At 31.5% G+C, this 24,666-nt stretch overlaps 1 protein-coding gene and 23 non-coding genes across 27 annotated transcripts in view; all 24 read left to right on the forward strand.

Moving 5' to 3' along the window:
• Nucleotides 1-16: 16 nt before the first annotated feature.
• On the forward strand, nt 17-88 carry Trnac-gca (transfer RNA cysteine (anticodon GCA)). The gene has a single exon. It is a non-coding gene; the product is annotated as a tRNA-Cys (tRNA).
• Nucleotides 89-153: 65 nt separating this feature from the next.
• Nucleotides 154-224, forward strand: Trnac-gca (transfer RNA cysteine (anticodon GCA)). Its single transcript has one exon. It is a non-coding gene; the product is annotated as a tRNA-Cys (tRNA).
• A 65-nt stretch (nt 225-289) lies between these two features.
• Nucleotides 290-361, forward strand: Trnac-gca (transfer RNA cysteine (anticodon GCA)). The gene has a single exon. It is a non-coding gene; the product is annotated as a tRNA-Cys (tRNA).
• A 64-nt stretch (nt 362-425) lies between these two features.
• Trnac-gca (transfer RNA cysteine (anticodon GCA)) lies at nt 426-497 on the forward strand. Its single transcript has one exon. It is a non-coding gene; the product is annotated as a tRNA-Cys (tRNA).
• Nucleotides 498-562: 65 nt separating this feature from the next.
• Trnac-gca (transfer RNA cysteine (anticodon GCA)) lies at nt 563-634 on the forward strand. The gene has a single exon. It is a non-coding gene; the product is annotated as a tRNA-Cys (tRNA).
• Nucleotides 635-699: 65 nt separating this feature from the next.
• Nucleotides 700-771, forward strand: Trnac-gca (transfer RNA cysteine (anticodon GCA)). Its single transcript has one exon. It is a non-coding gene; the product is annotated as a tRNA-Cys (tRNA).
• Nucleotides 772-836: 65 nt separating this feature from the next.
• Nucleotides 837-908, forward strand: Trnac-gca (transfer RNA cysteine (anticodon GCA)). Its single transcript has one exon. It is a non-coding gene; the product is annotated as a tRNA-Cys (tRNA).
• A 65-nt stretch (nt 909-973) lies between these two features.
• Trnac-gca (transfer RNA cysteine (anticodon GCA)) lies at nt 974-1,045 on the forward strand. Its single transcript has one exon. It is a non-coding gene; the product is annotated as a tRNA-Cys (tRNA).
• Nucleotides 1,046-1,110: 65 nt separating this feature from the next.
• Trnay-gua (transfer RNA tyrosine (anticodon GUA)) lies at nt 1,111-1,182 on the forward strand. Its single transcript has one exon. It is a non-coding gene; the product is annotated as a tRNA-Tyr (tRNA).
• A 65-nt stretch (nt 1,183-1,247) lies between these two features.
• Nucleotides 1,248-1,319, forward strand: Trnac-gca (transfer RNA cysteine (anticodon GCA)). The gene has a single exon. It is a non-coding gene; the product is annotated as a tRNA-Cys (tRNA).
• Nucleotides 1,320-1,382: 63 nt separating this feature from the next.
• On the forward strand, nt 1,383-1,454 carry Trnac-gca (transfer RNA cysteine (anticodon GCA)). Its single transcript has one exon. It is a non-coding gene; the product is annotated as a tRNA-Cys (tRNA).
• A 65-nt stretch (nt 1,455-1,519) lies between these two features.
• On the forward strand, nt 1,520-1,591 carry Trnac-gca (transfer RNA cysteine (anticodon GCA)). The gene has a single exon. It is a non-coding gene; the product is annotated as a tRNA-Cys (tRNA).
• Nucleotides 1,592-1,656: 65 nt separating this feature from the next.
• Trnay-gua (transfer RNA tyrosine (anticodon GUA)) lies at nt 1,657-1,728 on the forward strand. Its single transcript has one exon. It is a non-coding gene; the product is annotated as a tRNA-Tyr (tRNA).
• Nucleotides 1,729-1,794: 66 nt separating this feature from the next.
• Trnac-gca (transfer RNA cysteine (anticodon GCA)) lies at nt 1,795-1,866 on the forward strand. Its single transcript has one exon. It is a non-coding gene; the product is annotated as a tRNA-Cys (tRNA).
• A 64-nt stretch (nt 1,867-1,930) lies between these two features.
• Nucleotides 1,931-2,002, forward strand: Trnac-gca (transfer RNA cysteine (anticodon GCA)). Its single transcript has one exon. It is a non-coding gene; the product is annotated as a tRNA-Cys (tRNA).
• Nucleotides 2,003-2,067: 65 nt separating this feature from the next.
• On the forward strand, nt 2,068-2,139 carry Trnac-gca (transfer RNA cysteine (anticodon GCA)). Its single transcript has one exon. It is a non-coding gene; the product is annotated as a tRNA-Cys (tRNA).
• Nucleotides 2,140-2,204: 65 nt separating this feature from the next.
• On the forward strand, nt 2,205-2,276 carry Trnac-gca (transfer RNA cysteine (anticodon GCA)). Its single transcript has one exon. It is a non-coding gene; the product is annotated as a tRNA-Cys (tRNA).
• Nucleotides 2,277-2,477: 201 nt separating this feature from the next.
• On the forward strand, nt 2,478-2,549 carry Trnac-gca (transfer RNA cysteine (anticodon GCA)). The gene has a single exon. It is a non-coding gene; the product is annotated as a tRNA-Cys (tRNA).
• Nucleotides 2,550-2,613: 64 nt separating this feature from the next.
• Nucleotides 2,614-2,685, forward strand: Trnac-gca (transfer RNA cysteine (anticodon GCA)). Its single transcript has one exon. It is a non-coding gene; the product is annotated as a tRNA-Cys (tRNA).
• Nucleotides 2,686-2,750: 65 nt separating this feature from the next.
• Trnac-gca (transfer RNA cysteine (anticodon GCA)) lies at nt 2,751-2,822 on the forward strand. Its single transcript has one exon. It is a non-coding gene; the product is annotated as a tRNA-Cys (tRNA).
• A 202-nt stretch (nt 2,823-3,024) lies between these two features.
• Nucleotides 3,025-3,096, forward strand: Trnac-gca (transfer RNA cysteine (anticodon GCA)). Its single transcript has one exon. It is a non-coding gene; the product is annotated as a tRNA-Cys (tRNA).
• Nucleotides 3,097-3,162: 66 nt separating this feature from the next.
• Nucleotides 3,163-3,234, forward strand: Trnac-gca (transfer RNA cysteine (anticodon GCA)). The gene has a single exon. It is a non-coding gene; the product is annotated as a tRNA-Cys (tRNA).
• Nucleotides 3,235-3,299: 65 nt separating this feature from the next.
• Nucleotides 3,300-3,371, forward strand: Trnac-gca (transfer RNA cysteine (anticodon GCA)). Its single transcript has one exon. It is a non-coding gene; the product is annotated as a tRNA-Cys (tRNA).
• Nucleotides 3,372-3,826: 455 nt separating this feature from the next.
• The window catches only part of LOC144843082 (1-phosphatidylinositol 4,5-bisphosphate phosphodiesterase delta-1-like), a 33,403-nt gene continuing 12,563 nt past the window's right edge, over nt 3,827-24,666 (forward strand). For all 4 annotated transcript variants that reach the window (XM_078699772.1, XM_078699779.1, XM_078699786.1 and 1 more), the window contains exons 1-11: nt 3,827-3,918; nt 6,300-6,386; nt 7,368-7,517; nt 10,230-10,455; nt 11,332-11,461; nt 11,883-12,010; nt 19,362-19,428; nt 21,273-21,366; nt 21,849-21,966; nt 22,417-22,502; nt 23,438-23,558. In XM_078699772.1, the coding sequence (XP_078555898.1) occupies nt 6,359-6,386; nt 7,368-7,517; nt 10,230-10,455; nt 11,332-11,461; nt 11,883-12,010; nt 19,362-19,428; nt 21,273-21,366; nt 21,849-21,966; nt 22,417-22,502; nt 23,438-23,558 (1,148 nt within the window). In that variant the 5' untranslated portion in view covers nt 3,827-3,918; nt 6,300-6,358. The remainder of the gene's footprint in view (nt 3,919-6,299; nt 6,387-7,367; nt 7,518-10,229; nt 10,456-11,331; nt 11,462-11,882; nt 12,011-19,361; nt 19,429-21,272; nt 21,367-21,848; nt 21,967-22,416; nt 22,503-23,437; nt 23,559-24,666) is intronic.

A 24,666-nucleotide genomic window follows, 5' to 3' on the forward strand; every position in this document is an offset into this window, starting at 1 on the left:
TTCTATGGAAAACGCAGGGGATATAGCTCAGTGGTAGAGCATTCGACTGCAGATCAAGAGGTCCCTGGTTCAAATCCGAGTGTCCTCTTTTATTATATTAATTTAGCCTAATTGATTATAATAAAAGCAGCACATTATTCTATGGAAAACGCAGGGGATATAGCTCAGTGGTAGAGCATTCGACTGCAGATCAAGAGGTCCCTGTTCAAATCCGGGTGTCCCCTTCTATTATATTAGTTTAGCCTAATTGATGATAATAAAAACAGCACATTATTCTATAGAAAACGCAGGGGATATAGCTCAGTGGTAGAGCATTCGACTGCAGATCGAGAGGTCCCTGGTCCAAATCCGGGTGTCCCCTTCTATTATATTAGTTTAGCCTAATTTATGATAATAAAAACAGCACATTATTCTATAGAAACGCAGGGGATATAGCTCAGTGGTAGAGCATTCGACTGCAGATCGAGAGGTCCCTGGTTCAAATCCGGGTGTCCCCTTCTATTATATTAATTTAGCCTAATTAATGATAATAAAAACAGCACATTATTCCATATAAAACGCAGGGGATATAGCTCAGTGGTAGAGCATTCGACTGCAGATCGAGAGGTCCCTGGTTCAAATCCGAATGTCCCCTTCTATTTAATTAATTTAGCCTAATTAATGATAATAAAAACAGCACATTATTCCATATAAAACGCAGGGGATATAGCTCAGTGGTAGAGCATTCGACTGCAGATCAAGAGGTCCCTGGTTCAAATCCGGGTGTCCCCTTCTATTATATTAGTTTAGCCTAATTGATGATAATAAAAACAGCACATTATTCTATAGACAACGCAGGGGATATAGCTCAGTGGTAGAGCATTCGACTGCAGATAGAGAGGTCCCTGGTTCAAATCCGGGTGTCTCCTTCTATTATATTAATTTAGCCTAATTTATGGTAATAAAAACAGCACATTATTCTATAGAAAACGCAGGGGATATAGCTCAGTGGTAGAGCATTCGACTGCAGATCGAGAGGTCCCTGGTTCAAATCCGGGTGTCCCCTTCTATTATATTAATTTAGCCTAATTGATGATAATAAAAACAGCACATTATTCTATAGAAAACGCAGGGGATATAGCTCAGTGGTAGAGCATTCGATTGTAGATCAAGAGGTCCCTGGTTCAAATCCGGGTGTCCCCTTCTATTATATTAATTTAGCCTAATTGATGATAATAAAAACAGCACATTATTCTATAGAAAACGCAGGGGATATAGCTCAGTGGTGGAGCATTCGACTGCAGATCGAGAGGTCCCTGGTTCAAATCCGGGTGTCCCCTTATTTAATTAATTTAGCCTAATTGATGATAATAAAAACAACACATTATTCCATATAAAACGCAGGGGATATAGCTCAGTGGTAGAGCATTCGACTGCAGATCGAGAGGTCCCTGGTTCAAATCCGAGTGTCCCCTTCTATTATATTAATTTAGCCTAATTTATGGTAATAAAAACAGCACATTATTCTATAGAAAACGCAGGGGATATAGCTCAGTGGTAGAGCATTCGACTGCAGATCGAGAGGTCCCTGGTTCAAATCCGGGTGTCCCCTTCTATTATATTAATTTAGCCTAATTGATGATAATAAAAACAGCACATTATTCTATAGAAAACGCAGGGGATATAGCTCAGTGGTAGAGCATTCGATTGTAGATCAAGAGGTCCCTGGTTCAAATCCGGGTGTCCCCCTTCTATTATATTAATTTAGCCTAATTGATGATAATAAAAACAGCACATTATTCTATAGAAAACGCAGGGGATATAGCTCAGTGGTAGAGCATTCGACTGCAGATCGAGAGGTCCCTGCTCCAAATCCGGGTGTCCCCTTCTATATATTAGTTTAGCCTAATTGATGATAATAAAAACAGCACATTATTCTATAGAAAACGCAGGGGATATAGCTCAGTGGTCGAGCATTCGACTGCAGATCGAGAGGTCCCTGGTTCAAATCCGAGTTTCCCCTTCTATTATATTAATTTAGCCTAATTGATGATAATAAAAACAGCACATTATTCCATATAAAACGCAGGGGATATAGCTCAGTGGTAGAGCATTCGACTGCAGATCGAGAGGTCCCTGGTCCAAATCCGGGTGTCCCCTTCTATTATATTAATTTAGCCTAATTGATGATAATAAAAACAGCACATTATTCCATATAAAACGCAGGGGATATAGCTCAGTGGTAGAGCATTCGACTGCAGATCGAGAGGTCCCTGGTCCAAATCCGGGTGTCCCCTTCTATTATATTAATTTAGCCTAATTTATGGTAATAAAAACAGCATATTGTTCTGTAGAAAACGCAGTGGATATAACTCAGTGTTAGAGCATTCGACTGCAGATCGAGAGGTCCCTGGTTCAAATCCGGGTGTCCCCTCCTATTATATTAATTTAGCCTAATTTATGGTAATAAAACAGCACATTATTCTATAGAAAACGCAGGGGATATAGCTCAGTGGTAGAGCATTCGACTGCAGATCGAGAGGTCCCTGGTTCAAATCCGGGTGTTCCCTTCTATTATATTTTTTAGGCTAATTTATGGTAATAAAAACAGCACATTATTCAACATACAACGCAGGGGATATAGCTCAGTGGTAGAGCATTTGACTGCAGTTCGAGAGGTCCCTGGTTCAAATCCGGGTGTCCCCTTCTATTATATTAATTTAGCCTAATTTATGGTAATAAAAACAGCACATTATTCTTTAGAAAACGCAGGGGATATAGCTCAGTGGTAGAGCATTCGACTGCAGATCGAGAGGTCCCTGGTTCAAATCCGGGTGTCCCCTTCTATTATATTAGTTTAGGCTAATTGATGATAATAAAAACAGCACATTATTCGATATAAAACGCACGGGATATAGCTCAGTGGTAGAGCATTCCACTGCAGATCGAGAGGTCCCTGGTTCAAATCTGGGTGTCCCCTTCTATTATATTAATTTAGCCTAATTTATGGTAATAAAAACCGCACATTATATCATAGAAAACGCGGGGGATATAGCTCAGTGGTAGAGCATTCGACTGCAGATCGAGAGGTCCCTGGTTCAAATCCGGGTGTCCCCGTTCTATTATATTAATTTAGCCTAATTTATGGTAATAAAAACAGCACTTTATTCTATAGAAAACGCAGGGGATATAGCTCAGTGGTAGAGCATTCGACTGCAGATCGAGAGGTCCCTGGTTCAAATCCAGGGCTCCCCTTCTATTATATTAGTTTAGCCTAATTGATGATAATAAAAAGAGCACATTATTCCACATAAAACGCAGGGGATATAGCTCAGTGGTAGAGCATTCGACTGCAGATCGAGAGGTCCCTGGTTCAAATCCGGGTGTCCTCTATTATTATATTAGTTTAGGCTAATTGATGATAATAAAAAGAGCACATTATTCCATTTAGCTCAGTGGTAGAGCATTCGGCTGCAGATCGAGAGGTCCCTGGTTCAAATCCGGGTGTCCCCTTCTATTATATTAGTTTAGGCTAATTGATGATAATAAAAACAGCACATTATTCGACATACAACGCAGGTGATATAGCTCAGTGATAGAGCATTCGTATTAGTATAGGTTAATTGATTGATTATAATAAAAACAACACATCATTCGACATAATTCATATTCAACGCAGGAGATATAGCTTAGAACTAGTATTAATATTAAGTAATAATTAATAATGATAACTAAAACATCCAAATATTCGGTACTTTTCTGTAATCTTCTACGCAACTGAACACAAAAGAGGGCGGGCTGTGCTTTTTTATTTGGGATTATCTGGGTTTCGTTCTTTGAGTAAATACTTATTTGGGAGTGGGACTAAACAACTTCCATTACTAGAACCAAAGCTAGAAAGTAGAAGACTACAGGCAGGTCTAACATCGTCGACAAATGGTAAGGGATTGTCAATTTGTTGTACATTTTATTGCAGTAAATATATAATGTTGTTTGTTTTTCAAGAAGTTGATAAGTCTAAATAGCAGTTGTAAACGCAGGCTAAAAAAGTTCGAGGATAATTTTGTCACAACAAGGCCTTCGTTGTGCTCCCTCCCAGGGCCAGGCCAGTGCGCGTGTGAAAAGTGAGAGGTTGTTTTGGTTTTTAAAAAGGGGAGGACCCCGGTGTCCGTGAGACCTGACCTAGTGTCAGTGAGACCTGACCAAGTGTCAGTGAGAGCTATATTAAACTGCCAACTAATTTAGTACCTTGAAAACTATTACAATGAGATTTATTATTATTAAAGATTTGACTGCTTTTTACAAAGTTAATGTACAGTATTAACATTTCTTATACCGATTCATGTATGTCGTTCACAATATTGTTTGGTATTTAGATTAAAGACTATATATCACTTTAAAAACATTAAACCATGTCATTCCTTGTCTTAAATGTACGTTTTATGGTAAATTATGATAAAAAGTGAGAAACAATGCACTACCTAAGTAGCTCGCGGCGATCAACCTCTCATGGACGGTCTTAGGCCTAGCCTAGCTAGGCTTAGTTTTGTAGACCTAGCTGGTAAACATCGGTAACGTACGAACATCGTACGCTAGCTATATACCTAGCCTGACGTTGTATAGTTGCTGCATTAATTGTCTTTCTATTTTTGCCAGACTCCGTTGATACAAATTGGGGAAAACCCGGTATTTTCGCTGAAAAGTTAGGAGTCTTCCATTTGTTTTGGCCTCACGATCGATCGAAAAGTGGGCGAATTACAGGTGAAAAACAAAAATATCAATCCGCGCGCAATGCATTTTGGGATTTATAGCAGGCCGCTATAATTATTAGAATCGACTTATTTTTCACATTTTTAACCGTTTAAAGACGAAAAAAGTTATCGCAATAGGACCATATAGTATTATTTTTACATTAAATATAGTTTGTGATCTTAAATTAGATCTAAAAAATGTAGGGAAGGGGGCTTTAAATTTTGTTGCATGTATGTATAAGATTGTCAGTCTTTGAATATTTGGGTTTATTCCATCCAGTGCATGTCCGTGATAGACATATATTTATACTTATTTTCTCTTTTATGAAATATGATATGGTATATCCTTTTTCTGTAAGATAAAATTATACTTCATGGAAACTGTGACATTTTATGTCAAGGTTAATAATAATAATAGTGAAGAAGACAGAAGAATGGAGAAATAAAAATAAAATATTATTAAAGTTTCTAGAGATGTGTTAAGGCCAATTTTACACAGACAAGCTGTAACAGTAAGCGGGAAATCAAAAATATAGAATCTATTTAATTTCTTTCATGACATTTGGTTTAGCGGCAACCAGCTCCGGTTAGATACTGAATATATGTGGGACAAGCTGCACGGTTTGTCGTTTGCCTTTACTGCTCATCTGTGTAAATTGAGCTTTAAGTTTAAGTTGTCAAATTTTGGTAATTTATGAAGAAGCAGTAGCATATTTTTAATTAACCTGAAGGACACGTTCTTAAAACATACTAAATTATTCATAAGCAAGCTTCCTTTAACCATGGAGCTATAGTTCCATGCTTTAACTGTGTAGGATTTAAAAGGTTAAGAGGCTTAATGAATGCTGTGGAAGTTGGTGGGTGGAAGGCCTTGACTTAACTGGGTGTGCCTAAATGGTTCAAAATATATATTGTTACTTTTTATTAGAAATGTTCTTTTTTCCAAACCAACAATTAGTATGTAAACTAACCTTGACAGTTTCGCTGTCCTGATCGGACAGCTTCTTCAGAAGTAATGACGATCTATCATCATTCTGAAGAAGCTGTACGATCATAGAAAATTTCTAATAACTTATTACTACAAACTAGATGAACATTTTCAATCATATATTGTTACTGTTTGATAGGATGTCGAATGATATCTTAAAGTCATAAATTTCCTGTAAATAATTGTAAAAGTGTTAAATTCAAATTGAAAAACACAATTGTTGAGAACATTAACACTACTTTGAAAGAGAGTCATGCAATCTATTGTGCTTTTATAGGCTGAATATTTTCAGCATTTCAATCAGGGTATTTATGACATAATTACAACCCTCCAAAGCATCCAGAATTTCCAGGTAGTTATGAGAATTGTTCTTATGCCACAAGGATACTTACTTTTATTTAGTGTCAGTTCAGATTTGACAAACCCAACATTCTGATGTAAAATCCATTCATTTATTTGTCAGCCAAATTGATCACATTTCTTTCTAACATTTTGCTTCTTCTCTTAGGTCAAAACCAAGATTTTGTTGCTTATCTTGAGAATTGCATTAATTGCAATATTATATTTTTGTATTTTAACAGGTAGCTGAAGACTTTATAATTCAATAACTGTTGTCTAAAGTATAGACAAGAACATCAAAATGTCTGCGGAAAATAACCAGCAATCTGGTATGTACAGTTTAATAAGCATAGGTTTACGATTAAGAAAAATTAGCAAAATAAGTACTGTAGTTTATACAATATTTAATAAAGGGTTAGGGGAGATAATGCTTAAATATATCAATTATATAAATATCAAAATACCCTTTAAGAGTGAAAGGAAGATATTGCCAGTACTGATTGGCTTCTTTTGTAATACATTAAAAAATCAAGATTTAAATTATAGAATTACACAGTGCTAATCTGTAGTAACTAAAAGGGTGAAAAAAAGCCCAACTAATGTACCGGTATTTTAAATTGTTACAACCTTAGGCCTACTACTATCAGTATTGTTATCTACTATGCATTATTGTTTAGTTCGTTTTCATTCATATTGTGAGATCTTTGTTAATATATTGATTAAATAATTGAATTTGAATACCGTAATGGTGTTCAGGTCATATCCTATTCACATTCATTGCTGTAATATTCTAGGAGAAGCCTTTGAAAAATAACCATAAATAAATTACTACAAAAATGAATTTAATGTTGACCTTGTAAATAAAGGTTATTTTAATTTGTCAATTCCTGACAACCTTCAATATACTATCTGTAGGTCAGGTTATGATTATCTGGGTCGTAAGGTAATATGGCAATTTCACTTATATTTGTTGGATCCATTAGGTAAATTAATCTACAATTAATTATTCAGAATGGAATTTTCGAACATCTCTTCAGTGTATAATGCCTTTATTATTTAAGGTTTACTTATTTTTCTATGTTAATCTAATGGATTGATTATTGTAATCACTGTCTAGTTGGTTTCATATTTTTTTATTTACCCTAGTATTTATAAATAATTACATTTTATAAAATTTATAATCAGTATATTAAGTAAATATTCTGAAATTCTGAATAACAAATAGTATATTCCAAAAAGTATATGTAAAAAAAAGACATTTAAACAAAACAAAAAAGGCAATAGTAAATGTATTTAATGATATTTTACAGGAGAACAACTATTGTTGAATCTTCAACGAGGTACGCCATTCATCAAGGTGAAAGAAGAAAGTCGTAAAACACATGAGCGTACGTTTTCCGTCAACAAGGAAGCTACCGTGTTGTCGTACAGACCATCAAAGAAGGGATGGAAAGCTAGATGTAAGTTTGACAATATTTTATGACTTTTCATCATTTATGCATGTTTACACTGTACAGCTTGACAATCAATATGTTAATACTTATATATTATATATATACTTACTGTATACTTTATTTTAAGTAACACAAAAGTAGAACTGTGGTTACCATTACCAGAGTCATGTGTCTTTGAATGTGTTCATATCATATGACTTTGTTCAGAAGCATCCTGTTGTTGACACAGTAGTAGACCTATCTATTGAATGTGATTACAAATAAAAAATACTACTTCCTTATAATGTTGATACCTTGTTAATGACGTTGGTACATATTGATTGTTCGCTGTCTTTATTCTATAACAGTAGTACTGCGTAGTACAAATAATTGTGTTTTTAAAGCTTATTGTGTTCAGAATGTGTTGAGTTCAAATTAGTACTGTATTAGTATTTACTGTTATTGAATGTTTAGTTGTATTCAGTATTTGCTTGTAAATACGGTAGCATAGATGCAATTAATTGCCAATAGCAATTTATTGTATTGCATTTTTTTTTTGATACAGTAAGCAAATTGAAAATCCATATTTATTATACTATAATGTACTATATTAATAGATAATATATACAATTGTATTTAATACTGTTCTGGCAATTGATATGACAATGACATTTAAAAAACAAATTGATGTTATACAAAACATTCAAAAGTTAAAAATGCATAATTAAATTGGGTAACATCATCAATTCTTTCTTCCCTTTTAAGCTGTCCCTGTTAGAGATAATTCAAATGGCCTATAGTAAATGAATGCATTCATGCATAGGCAGGAATGCATAACAATTGCTCATGATATTACATGTTTATTGAAGGAGAAACTTTCCCCCCCCCCCCCCACCTCCCCCCAGTTTTAGAAAGTTGTTGATATGAATACATTCAACCAATATATCCACCACTACAGGAAGTATTTTAGGAAGTACATTCTTAGTATTAGTTCATATGGTTCATGGTACTGTATCCAAGACACGCCCTTCAGTGAAATTAGAAATCTTTGACAGAAATATAAAAAGAATGAGTCATATATTTGCATTATTTATGTAGGTGTATAATGCAGGGTCGTGGTTGGTAAAAAAGTATACTAACATTCCTACATTAAGTGAGTTAAAACTATATTAATTGCTTACAGGATATAATTATTTCCTGGTTCAAATCCAAGGTGATCTGAAAAGCTTACATGAGCTACCTAAAGCCCCTTTCACACATAGTGTAAGATGGTATGATTGCAGTAATTTTCGAAAATTCATTGAGTATCAGTAATCAAAGTAATTGTGTAACACCTATTTTACTGCTCTCTGTATACTGTACCATATTTGAGCAAAAGATATTTTGATAAATTAAAATAAAATTAATATAATATTAAGATATTTAGGCACTCTGTTCTTGGTATATAAATGCTTAAATAATAATATTTAAACATTTAATTTCTCAAAATATATCAATAAGTACAAAGTTAAAAATTACTGTTTTTTTTACAGCACGGGCATGATGTGGTAATCAAAGTCAATATCAAAATAAACTAATACATAAATAGTTATTGCTCATCAGTTCTAAATATAACTCACGTAAATAGTATTTATAATATAATGTTGATCTATTTTGTTAATATTCCCCATGTGCATACTACACAGTACAGCATTTTCTATGCATATAATTAATGTGTTACTGTTTGACCAACCTTTAGAGGTGTATGATAGTTAAATTTAAATTTACATTAAAAAATATGTTGATGGTTACTTGAAAAGGTCACTGCCGACATATATGAAAGTTACAATTAATCAGTTTACAAGAACTAATGATAAAATGTATTAATGTTTAATGTATAGAGTACATTGACTAGGCTGTATTTTTACGAAGCCTTTTAAACTTTTCTATATTTAATAGGTGTGTAAAAGAATAGGTAGGTTAATGGAAATTTCCTATTTTGATATTGTACTAATTCTAAAATGCATTCTACAAATATGAGGGTATCGTCAATTCTACCTATTGAAATCATAACACTTCATTGATTAACAATATGTTATTAAAGAAAACATAAGAGATTGTTTGCTTTGTGATATATGATACAGTGGGTGTGATTAGTTGTAATGTTTTTGTTCAGAGTGTTCCACTTATTACCATATTGTACTATTATATTTCTGTTTATGATTATATTGACACAATTGTCATCATTGTTGTTAAATTTAATTTGATATTAATTCATTTATTAATTATATACAATACTTACAGCAAATCACAATAAATAAACCAATAATTCTGAAAATGTTTGCATACTAAATACTAATCTATTTGATTTATCTCATTCAATCATTTCATCAAGCCTGTATCCATGATTGTTAGAGGTGGGTTCTTTTTTCGACAAAAGGGGCAATGAGTTACGTGTGTAAAGATTGGTAAAAAAATCACCATGAGATAGGCTAGTTAGGCATATTACCATTACATCTGCTGCTGGTCTACTAGTTTGAAAAGAGCACTAATTCAGGAAAAAGAAAAGAATAAAACACTACAAAACCATTTTGGATACTGGCTTGATTTTATGTTTATTTGGAATTACATTCATATTGTGAAAGTATTGAAATCATCAATAATAAGCATATTAACAAAGCAGTGGAAAACATAATCCATTTTAACATTAAGAATTGTCTCTGTAATTTTGCATGATTATTATTTTCTATCTAATTTTAGATCGAATTGAGGACATAAAAGAGGTTCGAGTAGGTCATGAAACGGACACCTTCAAAGCTCGCAGTGAATACCCGAAAGAGACATGCTTCTCTGTAATAGTTGGCGTGAACAATAAGACCATCAACTTAGTGGCACGATCTGCAGATGATGCTAAAATCTGGATTGAAGGCTTAAAGTTTGCGATGCGCCACTCACAGGCAATTGATATTCATAAACAACAACAAGTGTATCCTTTAATTAATATACAGTTTATCGATATACCCACAACATTTATTGTTTTGAATATAAGTTACTGTATAAGTCCAGATTTCAAACGAAACACGGTACTCTAGGTGGAGCTAAGTCTGTGTAATATTATATTGTATCATTTTGGTTAAGGATTTACTTGCAGTAACATGTAACAAAATAGTGGTAGCAAGGTGGGTAGTGAGAGTTATGAGTCATAGAATCTCTTCCTGCCTTGACTTAACTAGTGCATTTCTCGCCTGATGTTGACCTGGGTCAGGTTTTCTGTCAACTATGTCTATTACATAGATGATATCTTTATTTAGGAAAAAAACAAAAATTTGTAAATAAATTGAATTATAAAACTATTACCATATTTGGACATACTTTGCTTTGCCTTCTTCAGTTTAGTTTCTTTATGGTTGTCAGCCTGTTTTACCATTTCCTTGCAAAGTATATGAATAATAATTGGCAAGGTTTTCATCAAAACGTTTAAACGTATTCATAATGTGATTGTATCTCCTATTTTTGCTATATACTTTTATATTATGACTGCCAATTTTTGTATCCTCTTACAAAGCTTGATATGTGTAAACTACCAGCTTTTTGTTCAAATAGCACTAAAACTGCTGTATTTCAAGATTGATATAATATCACCAGCTTGCAAGTTCTACAATACATGTAATACAAACATGTTTAATAGATACAACCATAGAGATAATATATCTCTATGCTCCAACCCACCAACTCTCCATCTTTTGCCAGACTATAAGAATTATAATGATAAATCTGGCAACACTACGGTAATACTAATTAACAGATTGTACATCTTCTTATAAAATGTCATATATACATTTCTTCTTTAACAATAACTTAGATGGATACGAGATTATTTCTTGAAAGCTGACACGAACAACGATGGCACTTTAGACTTTGACGAGTGCTTCAAACTTTTAAAGAAAATGAATATGAAAATTGAGAGATCTCATGCTAAGCATTTGTTTAAGGTTAGAAGATAATGCTTGTAAATTTGAAATGTAATAAGGATAATGAACAGTTACAGTAATGTATGGATTTGTAATAACATACTTAAGTTTTTATGTTAATTGCAGCATTATTTAGGTGAATATAATATAATATACAGATAATATAATGTTTTTGTTTCACAGCAGATATATATTATGTTCAAGTTACCATGTTCTCATTTCATTACTCATATATATCGGGTCACATACATAGTTTGAAATTGTAATTAATGTATGTTTTTCTCTGTGGTTGTTGTATGAAATTGCAATGCAATAAATAAAAAAGAAAGAAAAAAAAATCAAAATTAAAACCAGCCATTGTCGTCATCTCTGACATCTATCTCCTTGGTTATACATATCACAAAGAATATACCAATATCAGTATTTATTTTTTCTTAATTAGGAAGCTGATGTTAAAAAAAGTCAAACAGCCTCTGGAAAAGTGGTTGAGAATCGTCTTGACATTGATGAATTTGTTGCATTCTATAAGAAGATTACCAACAGGACGGAGATCAAAGAATTATTCAAGAAGTAAGTATTTAAAATATAACATTTTTTGAATATATTTTGTTGTTGAGAGTCTATGGAATTATATTAATCAAACAATATGGTACAGTGCATCTCTCCTTTGGAATGGCTATTCAGAAACCCCATTAATATGTTTGTGTTTGTAAAGAAAATTATAGAATTTTTATTAATAAATATTATGTCATATTCTATAAGATAATAATGTATTGTTAAGTACTGATATAAAGTAAGGGACAGGCTACTCCAAACAAAAAGAAGGAAGAGATATTGAAGTAATCTTTGCAAAACTAACATTTGTACATAATCAAATCAAACAAAGTTTTAATTTAAATAAATATATTTATATTTAAGTCAATATTTGCTAAATGAAAACGTGAATTCTACAACTTAATGGTGGCAATTCTAACTGATTTAAGACCTAGGCTATGGTCTGTATTGATTTCATGATAGAAAAGAGATATACTACTGTGTGTAGTGAATTAATATTTAGATTAAAGAATACAATAGAATACTTGTTCATGATACAAGTCTATTCAGATCAGACATAAAATATAATTATGAACCAAATCGGTTACTTTAAAAATTCAGTAAATTTCTTGCAATGCATTTGTCTGGCTTGTTACTGATAAAATCAGCAGATGACAAGAATTAAAGCGGGAAATTAACATGCGATAGCAGACATCGATGCAGTTACATGTTTAAATGTTTACCAATGACTTCTAATCAATTTTGATAGCAACAGGGAAGACTTTTTGATTCATGGGTTCAATCAAATTTACTACATGATTTTGGTATGTGGGTTCTTAGGCCATTAGGGAGTAATTATAATCTTTCTCCCATGTGTATAGTTATACATAAATAAGGCATTTGGAGTGTTATGACTCTGCAACATCCAGGCCCATATGTATGCAAGGATGACCTTCGTGCTCAGTCTAGCCTACAGTACTGCCAGATTTTATTCCGCTCGCTTAATCTAAATCTCACATATAGTGAGCCAACAAAATGCATATAATTTCTATTAAAATAACTGATTGAAAAGATACATCACTTGCATACATAGCAATTGCTTTATTGTCATGTTTTAACTATTTCCATTTTATGGATAATCAAAGGAAGTAATGATCATGCTGAAATAATTTATTAATATGATCATATTACAATAGCTGAGTTATATTAGGAATACAGAGTTGTATATATGTTTTAACCAAATGTTTATACTAGTTTCAAACCATACACTTCTTGGTACCAAACCTAGACACTTGGTACCAACCCAAGAGTTACCAAAATAGACATTTGGTGGCAACCCAAGAGTTACAAAAATAGTCATTTGGTAGCAAACCAAGAGTTACCAAAATAGACATTTAGTGCCAACCCAAAAGTCACCTAAATAGACATTTGGTGCCAACCCAAGATTTACCAAAATAGACATTTGATGCTAACTCAGGAGTTACCAAAATAGACATTTGGTGCCAACCCAAGAGTTATCAAAATCATGTCAAAATAGACACTTGATGCCAGTCCAAGAGTTTCCAAAATAGATACTTTGTGCCAGCCTAAAGTTAAAAAATTTCTGTTCAATATTTCTTTATTATAGAAACTAAAACTAATTTGTTTGCCACGCCCTCAATTTACTTTGGTTTTGGATTTCTCAGCTTGTTTTCATACTCATTGTTCAGTTTTGAACAATGCTGTATTTTATTATTTTTGAGTGGGTGAATTTTGATGTATGTATGTGAACAATTTTTAGAAAGGAAATTTATGTGTATATGTATGCCACACCATGAAGTTACTTTGATTTGGTTTTGCCAGCATTTTTTAGTGGGAGTATTAGTTAACTTTGTGCTGTTTATATCTATTTAATCTCATAGCTTTGTTACTCATGAACAGAATAGTTCAATTTATTCTGTACTATTGTAGCTAGTATTACAGGTATTACCATTAGTTGAGATATGTTTACCGTTTCTTTCATAAAAGCCTTATTATAATTTCTACTATCATCCATTCATTAGGTATTTATATTGCTATGTAGGAACTACCTTTAAAGATTTACTATAATAAATCTTGGTAACTTAATAATTATGTAGAATAGAATGATACTGATTGAGAGTGTACAGTTAGTAGTCTTATTCAGTCAATGTGATTAGATAGCGTTCTAGAAATAGTAAATCCTTAAAAAAATTTACTGCATACGTTTAGCTATGGATTTTAAATGAATCTTTGAAATGTAGAATGACTTTTCATTTGTTAGCCTTGATGTTTACGTTGAAATAACAACTTCATGCCTCATTTATTATTGTACTGTGTTGTAAATGTAATTTTAGATATTTATTTTAACCTAAATTTACTTATGAGTATTGTGTAGTAATGTAATCAGCGACATTGTCCTTCGTCGAGTGCAGACGTGTTTGAGCGGAGCTCTCACACGTATACGTTTTTAGATACAGTACTCGCTTACCTGTGATAGCATGTTGCAAGGATAAGCTACTAACTGCATGAGACCTGTATACCCACCTGGATAGTGAACGTATCGGTTGCATTAAATATAGGTACACTTTTGTTATTTATTCTAACTAAACATCTACAATGGCCAACGTGGAAAACAAAGAGCCAAATATTTCTAATTTAAATATTAGCGCCGCTGAACCGAACACCTGGCTGTCGACTCTCATCAAGTCAATCATGGGCTGCAAAACCATTGCTGATATTAAATCAACATTATGCGACGCAGTCACCAAGATTGTCTCCTTGGAAAAAGACATTACCATCCTCAATCATGAAATCACCGGTTTACAAAAAGAACTGAGGAATTTGCACGCCGATATGCAGGAAAATTCTGATTTCATGGATGTTAAGCTGAAGGATATTGCCGAGGATACGCAGCAATCCACTACGGAATGCATAGAAGAGATACGCGACAAAATCGACAACTTAGAAGGACGTCAACGCCGTAACAATCTGAGGTTTACTGGCATACCCGAACAAGCGGAGGATAGTGAAGGTACTGTTAATTTCCTTTCCTCATTTATTTCCAATACCACCGGCATCAAAATCGCTAATGATGATATACAACGAGCCCATCGAGTTGGACCACGTAATACCACCAGGGATAAACCGAGACCACTTGTTGCATACTTTCTCAGATATTCCACTAAAGAAAGAATACGCAAGGCAGCTCCAAAAGTGAGACCTAAATTTAAAGATAATAACATCTACGTAAATAATGATTTTACCAGCAGAGTGATAAGTAGAAGAAAGGCATTATACTCATCGATGAAATACCTGCATTCCAACAAAGTAAAGGCCTGGCTCCACCTTGACAAGTTGCGTTACTTAGATGCAAATGGTTATGTTCGCACATTCATCGACATGGATCATCTTGCTAAATACTACCCGAACCTCAAGGAAGCACATGCACCCGAAGCTACTGAGTAATTCTAGTCGTCGCAATAATTTAACTTTACTTTGACTCTACTTACCGTCAACCGAAATATTACCTATAATATATTTTTATTTCAAGAATTGTTTATTTTGCTTCTCATTAATTATGTATTAATGTATACAGTCTCATACATGCTTATTGCTGTATTTCTTTTTAGAAATACGCTATACGCAGCTATTGTTAATGAATGTTAATTATCTTCACTTACTTCCTTTTTATTCACTGTAAACTTACTTAATATGTTTGAAATAAACGATAATTTAGCATCTAATTTAAATATAGAATACACAAATCACAACGCAATTACTCCCGCCGAACTTTTAGACAGCTATGGCTCCCGGTTTGCTCAAAGGTCTACATTTTCTATATCAAGTCTTAATGTACGATCTTTAAATCATCAACTTAATGAAACGACCTTACTATATGAAACAGTACTTAAAAATAAATTTAAATTTATTGGATTAACTGAGATTTGGAACATTGATGATAAAGACAAATACCAATTGAGTTCCTACAATTTCGAGCACATCTGTCGTGAGTTCGGTAGAAGTGGTGGCGTTGCTGCCTATATCCATAGTTCAGTTAAGTATAGACGTCTTGATATAAATATTTGTAACTCTGAATCATTGTGGTTTGAAGTATGTGATGGGGGTAAAATGTACGTGATAGGGGTAATTTATCGAAATGTTAATTCCAACATAAATGAATTTAGAGAAGACCTCTTAGATACCTTAAAACAAATGAAAGTCAACAAAAAACAATGTATACTAATGGGCGATTTCAATATAAATCTTTTTAATGTTAATAACACTGATATAAACTCATATTTAACGGCTATTGAATGTTTAAATATGACTCAGTTAATAGAATCGACAACCCGTCCTGCATCTAACACCCTAATTGACCACATATATAGTAACATTATTTGTAATAGTATAATATCTGGGACGATGTCGTGTGACATATCCGATCATCTACCAATATTTGCAATTTTTGAAAATAACATTGACATTACTTCTAATGATAAGTATTATTATAAATCAAGATGTTATAAGCATTTTAACAAAAATGATTTTTTACATGATTTATCTAACATGTCATGGGAATCGGTTTATTTATGCAATGATACAAACTTGGCCTACGATAGATTTAATACTAAATTCAAAAATATTTGTGACAAGCATGCGCCAATAAGAACGATGTCAATAAATCATGTAAATAAGAAAAAACCATGGATCACCCGAAATATTAAAAAATCTATTAACAAAAAAAACAAGATGTACCAGAAACTAATTAAAAGTAAACTTGATAATTCTGATTTTATGAAATATAAAAAATACCGAAATACCCTTACAAAGGTGTTAAGAACTGCAAAAAGAAATTATTATTCACATATGTTTTCAGCTAACGCAACAAATTCAGTAAAAACGTGGAAGATAATAAATGATGTACTTGGTAAAAATAAATTAAAATCTGTTAATGCTATTCCTGAAAAACTAATTCGTAATAATAATGATGGGACAACATCACTAGTAGATAATCCGGACGAAATTGCTAATGTATTTAATGATTATTTTGTTGGCGTAGCCGATCAACTTGCAAACGAAATTCCCCCCTCACAAAAATGTTTTTCTCAGTATCTGGCCAATCCCTTACCAAATTCTTTTTTTCTTGAACCTATCACTGTTAATGAGGTATTTAATTTAATTTGTAAAATCGACCAAAATAAAGCAACTGGATCAGATGATCTACCAGCAAAATTAATTTCAATTGCAGCATTACATATTTCAAATCCCTTGTGTTATATATTTAATTTATCATTTAATAATTGTATATTCCCAAATCTGTTAAAGTGTGCTCGAGTTCAACCAGTCTTTAAAAAGGGGTCAAAAGAAATACCTGGAAATTTCCGTCCTATCTCAATTTTACCAGTTCTCAGCAAAATACTTGAAAGGTTGTTTTGTGACAGGTTAACAAGATTTTTTGAGAAATTTAATTTATTTTATTTTCATCAATATGGGTTTCGAAAACGTCATAGTACTAAGTTATCATTAATCAATTTAGTTAACACTTTGCTTTCTGATATTGATAAGGGTAACGTGTCACTTGGTATTTTCGTAGACTTCAGCAAAGCGTTTGATACTATTAATCACAAAATTTTAATTTCAAAATTATTTAATTATGGTATTCGAGGAAAAGCATTGTCATGGATAACCGATTATTTAAAGAATAGATCTCAATATGTATCATTTCATAATAGCCATTCTCAAACTAGGGAAATACCTCATGGAGTCCCACAAGGCTCAGTGCTAGGACCTATACTTTTTTTAATTTATATTAATGATATGCCAAATTCAACAGATTATTTTGATTTTCGTTTATTTGCCGATGACTCCAACCTATTTCATTCATTTTCACCAGATAAAATAGACCTTAATATAGCAAATGAACATTTATATAAAGTATGTGAATGGTGTATTGTAAATAAATTAACAATCAACTATAACAAAACTAATTATATTTTATTTCACAATAAGGGCAAAATTATTAATAAGATAGGCTCACTTTTTGTTAACGATAAAGTAATTAATGAGGCTGAGACTGTGTCGTTTGTTGGAGTATCACTTGATAAGAATCTTACATGGAAAACTCATCTCAACAATTTATGTAAAACATTACGTACAAAAATAGGTATTTTTTATAAGTTAAGGTATTTTCTTCCTCAAAGTATATTAATGTTAATTTATAAGTCATTTATTTTACCACTAATTACCTATGGTATTGAAGTATGGGGAAGTACACATTTAAGTTACTTAAACCAAGTTCTACTTATTCAAAAGATGTTCGTTCGCTGTGTTACGTTTTCTGATTTTAGAGCACATTCTATACCTTTGTTTAAGCAATTGTTGATTTTAGATGTGTTTAAATTGTATGAGTTGCATGTGCTTAAATTTATTTCCGATTTATTTTATTCTAGATTACCTCATCATATTATACTATACTTTAACTATGTAAACCATCCATTTAACACCCGATTTAATGACCCGTTTAATCTCTCGATCCCCTTCTGCCGTACGACTCTATCTCAAACCAATATAACATACCAAGGTCCCAAACTCTGGAATAAACTCCCAGTAAATATTAAGTCAATTTCATTTAGAACACAATTTGCCATCAAAGTCAAAGAACATTTGATAACATTATATGATGTTTAGTTTATTTCTAGTTTTTTCTATTTAAAAAACAAACAAAAAAATGTGTATAATATTCTTCTATTACTTATTTCATATTCATATTGATAATGCCAGTGAGTTATTAATTTTCATTTATGTAATTAATTTTCTTCAGATTCTTCTTTCTTAGAAATGATATTCGTTCTAGTTTAAGTTTTATTTATTTTAAAAGGCCAAAACTCGATAAGCGAAAGCTTTTTTTTTGGTCTTTTGTCTTTAGTTTTGATTTTATGTATATGAAAATGAACAAACAAGAAAGAAAGACAATAAAGATTATAATTTAAATTTAATTAAGTGTAAATGCTATCACCACCTGTTTGTATAATATAGGAATTTTTAAATGGAACGGTTGGTTTACTTTTTATAATAAGATTGTTTGATGACACAATACTTAGCTTTACTAACCTTGTTTTTGGCATAGCTTCAGTAACAATATTTTAAAAATATATGTTCGACAAAAAAACAGCTTTTTATCAATTATCATAAATTAAATACCTATTTCCATTTTTTTTTTCAAAACACATATTTTAATATACATTTGTCAGTACGGTAAAGTGGTGTTAAATTAAAGTCATAATCCTCCATTTAGAATTCATGAACTATAAAACCTATTTACCACAGTTTGTACTACATTGGACAAAATGCACAGTAAATATTTGTCATTTTTTCTACTATTTTATAGATACTCCGGCGATGATGATTATTGGACAGCAAGTGAATTTACTAAATTCATGCACGAATCACAAAGGGTAATTTTGAGAAATGCTTTCTTATTTAGCTATGAGCTCAAAAGTAGTTTAAATACACTGATTATATTAAAGTATATAGTTAGTCAAACGTCAGTTTTGAAACCTGAAAATGAAATTAATAATGAATTACAGACTTGTTGCCAGTTTTAGCCTTAGGTCATCAAAATTTATTTTTTGATTGTTAAAATAATTTTCCAAATACCGAGGTAAAATATTTTCCATTTACTAACTAGACTATTTAAATGTTATTGAATTTAAAGTTGGTGCCATATATTCTGGAATCTTGTTCATATTTTGCTATAGTATCAGTTGTATTACAAGTGATTTCACTTAACAAATGCATGTGACATAGAGATCGTATTACCTCATTAAGTACGGGTATTAAAGAACAAAAAATGTAAGTAGAATATATAAACTGTTTGGATGTGTTGAAGGCAATAGCATTGTATAGAAATCATCTTATTCTTGATTATTTATTAGCGAATGAATAATAATCAATTATAATAATAAAGTTCAATTTAATATAGCGCAAAATGGTCTCTAAAAGCTCAACAAAGTAAAGATAAAAATAATAATATCTGTAAAAATGGAACAATCTTGGACACTTTATGAGCATATCTCGATAGTTATGTTATTACAATACATGATATTTTGAGCATGATTATTCCACACACAGCTAACCTGTATTCAACTGTTCACCAATAATCATTTTTACAACAACCTTTTTATAAACTTAGTCATTCAATTTTAATTTAATTAACATAAAAGTGGGACAAGTCCACAAAATACAAACAAAAAATGTTGAAAAGAAAAAAACAGATCCACTGTCATCTTGTATTATAAAATACCTGATATATTGGCAAATACATGGCTCATTACCTTCCTGCTTTATTGTCACTTTGTGTGTGACAATCAAAGCAAATAATACGTCCATGGAACTGAAAGGTATTTGCTAAAATACAAATGTAGAAATTCACATCAAGTAATAGTCAATTATATAACACAACACTTAAGTGTGAATGATAAAAGTGACCACAACTTTTACACAGAGACATACAGTATACAATTACTGTACGAACTAAATCGGCTAAGTTTCAGGGTTTTGACATACTATATCTACCTTTTACACAAAACTTCTGCAATTTCTCTAGCTACAATATATTGGGTATTCACCTGTAACGATAACAGTTGTTCTCACTTTTTTTATTTGCAATGGAATTAGTGGGTGGAAAGAATAAATTGATCAATACACAAGTGTAGATTACAGGGTGATGACAATTATTCTGTAACAATACTAGATATTTTTTAGAGCTATTATAAGTAATTAAAGCTTATAGATGTCAAGGAGATCCACAATTTTCATTGTGTTATTTTAACACGTACAATATAATATAAGGTATTAAATTTGTTACCTAGAGCTATGGAAAATGTCACAGTTAATTTATATAGAGGAAGAATTTTCCAAAAAAAAAAAAGAAACTACAGTAATTAAGTAAGTTATACAATTACATTGTGTTTACAATAGAAATGAGAATAGATAGCCTTGGGTGACTGTCATTAAGTTTGAAGTGAAGATATTAAAATAAATGTATATACTATCTACATGAGAATATTCATAACAGCCCAGTGATATACTGACAATTAATTAACTAATTTGTAAACAGTGATAATGAAATCTCTTAGAATGAGAAAAAGCAGCTGCAGCCAAGTATCTTGAAAAGCTTAGTATAAGATGGTATCTGAACAAACAGAAAAAATACTCCATTGTTGGCGCTGCACTGTGGCTATCAAGGTTTCCACTTAAAAGAAAGACAATATGCATTTTTTCCTCTTTTTGATTTTAGAGACTTGATGTAAAAGAAGAATGGTGTTTAAATGTGATTGAGAAGTATGAACAAAAAGAAGTTTGCAGACAGAAAAAGATTCTTAGCTATGATGGTAAGTATAGTATAGGTAAGGCCTAATAATGGAAAAGCATTTATGGTTGGCTGTCTTTTATTTATAATTTGCCACATACGATATTAACTGGAGTAAAGTAGTTAGCTGTATGATGTTTTACTTTTAATGAACCATTTAAGTAAATGCTGGTAAGCTGAGAGAATAGGTTATTTACATTGAAAAGTTGCATTCAAATGAATTGATAAATACCACTTCTTTACATTTTTCCCCCATCTCAAATAAGCAGCACAAAAAGAATTGCATGCAATTGTAAACATATAGAAAGTAAAGTTAATTGCTAAAATAAAAAAACAAATAGACATATATAATAATTTACATTGAACAAAAAAATGTCATGCAATTTCAAACATATAGAAAGTTAATTGTTAAAATAAAAAACAGATAAATATATATTATAGATACTCCCAATTCCCTGTTTTATTTTAAGTTTTATTTTATTTTAAATAATGTTTTCTTTATAGGTTTTGTCCTGTTCATGTTGGGGCCGAATGGATTAGTTTTTAATCCATATCATGATTCAGTTTACCAAGACATGACACAACCTTTGACCCACTACTTCATAGCTTCTTCACATAATACGTAAGTACCTCACTAATTTTAATAACATCTTATTTATTACCATTTATTTCTTTAGTATTATGTACTTATTTTCAGGTAATATACAGAAAAATAAAGTGTAAATGTACTTGACTCAGTTTCATTAGCATCCTTAGCAAAGTAGCAATATCTTCCTGGAAGCCTTACGACAAACCACTGTATTTGGAACATAATTATTTACACAAAAACACTTAACCACTTTTATACTAACATTTTAGGAGAAGTGGAAGCAATGAACAGCACCACCTCATATATAGTAGGACATTACAAGCCAGTTGTTATATTCTGAGTCAAAAGAGTCAAAATATATTTATTAGGAATTTTATCGTTAAATAACTTAATTATTGGGTTTTTTTTTAGTAAAAGCTGGAATAAAATATAGAATATGTTCATTATGTTCTTTCTATTCTAAGGATTTGTTTTTCTTTACAGATATTTGTTAAGTGATCAGTTACGAGGACCCAGCAGTACTGAGGCCTACATCAAAGCTCTTCAGAAGGGATGCAGATGTGTTGAATGTGAGTATTGCTTGAAAATGGTTAAATTCTCTTTTATTAATTTTAAAAAATTGTTAATTCAATAACAATTATTATAAATGATTTGTGTGTTTTTTATTAACTGTCATTAAAATTAATATACATATTTATGTAACAAGCCAGAACCACTAATGATAATATATTATGTTCAATGTTAAAAAGTTCAATCAGAAGAAGATATTTTGTTATGCAAATTAGCTATTAGTAATTAATATAAATATGTCTATTTCTTGGAAAACACTGAATGTATTGGTGGAAGAAAGATTAACACAAAGTTACAGTCTTGTATTCCAATTGTTATGCAAATTAGCTTACTAATTAATATAAATATGTCTATATTGTTATAATTAATGACATTTCTATTTCTTGGAAACCACTGAATGTATTGTGGAAGTATAAAAAACATAAAGTTACAATCATGTATTTCAATTGTTATGCAAATTAGCTTAATGCTTCTTATTGTATAATTTGCAATTAATATAGTTTATATTTCTTCTATGTATTTTTCTTTCTATCTAACAGAAGCACTGAATATATTTAATATGATATCAATATTGCTTTTTATATTGAAACTAAAAAAAATCTTTGAAAATTAATATTAATCAAAAGCTTAATACACCGTAAATATTGTTATTGTATGTAATCATTTTTAATAACAATAAATTAGGAATACAGTACTGATAATAGTAATATCATGGACCTATAAATTAATTTATAGGTCCATGGTAATATAACCCTGTGTGCACTGTAGATTCTTTGTATTCAATAACTCAGTTAGTCTTCAAATGGATATTTTGCATTTCAGTTATTTCCACATTAACTAGACACTTTCTGTTTCATGTCATGTAACTTTTGATTTTTAATTTAATTCAAATACAGTTAATAACAAAGCTAATTGTTTTTTTAATTATCATCAGTGGATATTTGGGATGGTCCAGATAATGAACCAGTCGTCTACCATGGACACACACTAACCTCCAAGATTCTTTTCCGTGACATCATTGAGGTCATCAACAAGTATGCTTTTGTCGCTTCACAGTGAGTAAATCCATCAGTTATAATGGTTGTTCATTAGATTTTTTGTTTGTTTTTTATAACAGAACTTTCACTTATAGTTTCTCAACTAATTATCGTTTATGATAAGTTAGCAGTGATATTTAAAAAAAACAGCCATTACTCATAGCCATAAAAATCATTATAATTCAATACTGAAGGACTTTTATGTTTGTTGATAGCTTGTCACAAACCTGCACAATTTAAAAATAAAATACACACAAAAAAGTTAATACCGATTTGCTTGTTTGAAGATTAATGCATTATTTGAGTAGCATTTTTTAAGCCACTAAAGTGAGATTACAGATTTATATATGGTTGTCTATTAAAGTGTTTTGATATAGGGTAAAGTGTTTACTTCATGAATATTTATCAATTTTGTGAGCTATCGCTGTAATAATCCTTAGAACCTATCTTAAGTATGATAGATGGTGATTGTAGGATTTTAGACAAACTTAACAAACACCTTCAAAGTGGTGATTAATGAAAGTGTGTTTTGACTGCCTAAGGCAATTCATTTAAATTGGGTTTTTATAAATATGTGTGATGGTAATATTATGCACAGCATAATCATTTAAATTTTATTTTTGTTGATAAAAGGTAACAGAATGTCTGGATACAGAATAATGATGTTTGTATGTACGCGTCCTGACATTTGCTACCAAACCCTTTGCATTATTCACTGTGTTCAGGGCGAAATCAAGCTATTTGCTATCTGTAAGATGGTGTATTGACCAATCACACTTGGTCAAGTCAATAAATATTTAAAGGATTTCCCTTAAGTGAATAATTCACTTCTATAAATGTATTTTAAATGTGATTGTGTTTCTCCTTAGCCTAGGAGTGATTGGTCAATATTGCCACAGTATCCTCAGCTCATATCACTATCATCATCCTATCATCATCATCATCATCCTAATCCCTATCATCATCCTAATCCCTATCATAATCCTAATCCCTATCAGTGTGACCATTAAGTCAGGGGAAAATGGCAAACTTTTTCCTACTTTCTAGGATTTTTATCACATAATCTATATTGTTTTGACTACTTTTGTAACATGACCACAAGTGCTGATTTTGCCATTTTTCCTCT

Source organism: Antedon bifida, chromosome 1, assembly GCF_963402885.1.
Source record: "Antedon bifida chromosome 1, ecAntBifi1.1, whole genome shotgun sequence".
NCBI classification, from domain to species: domain Eukaryota; kingdom Metazoa; phylum Echinodermata; class Crinoidea; order Comatulida; family Antedonidae; genus Antedon; species Antedon bifida.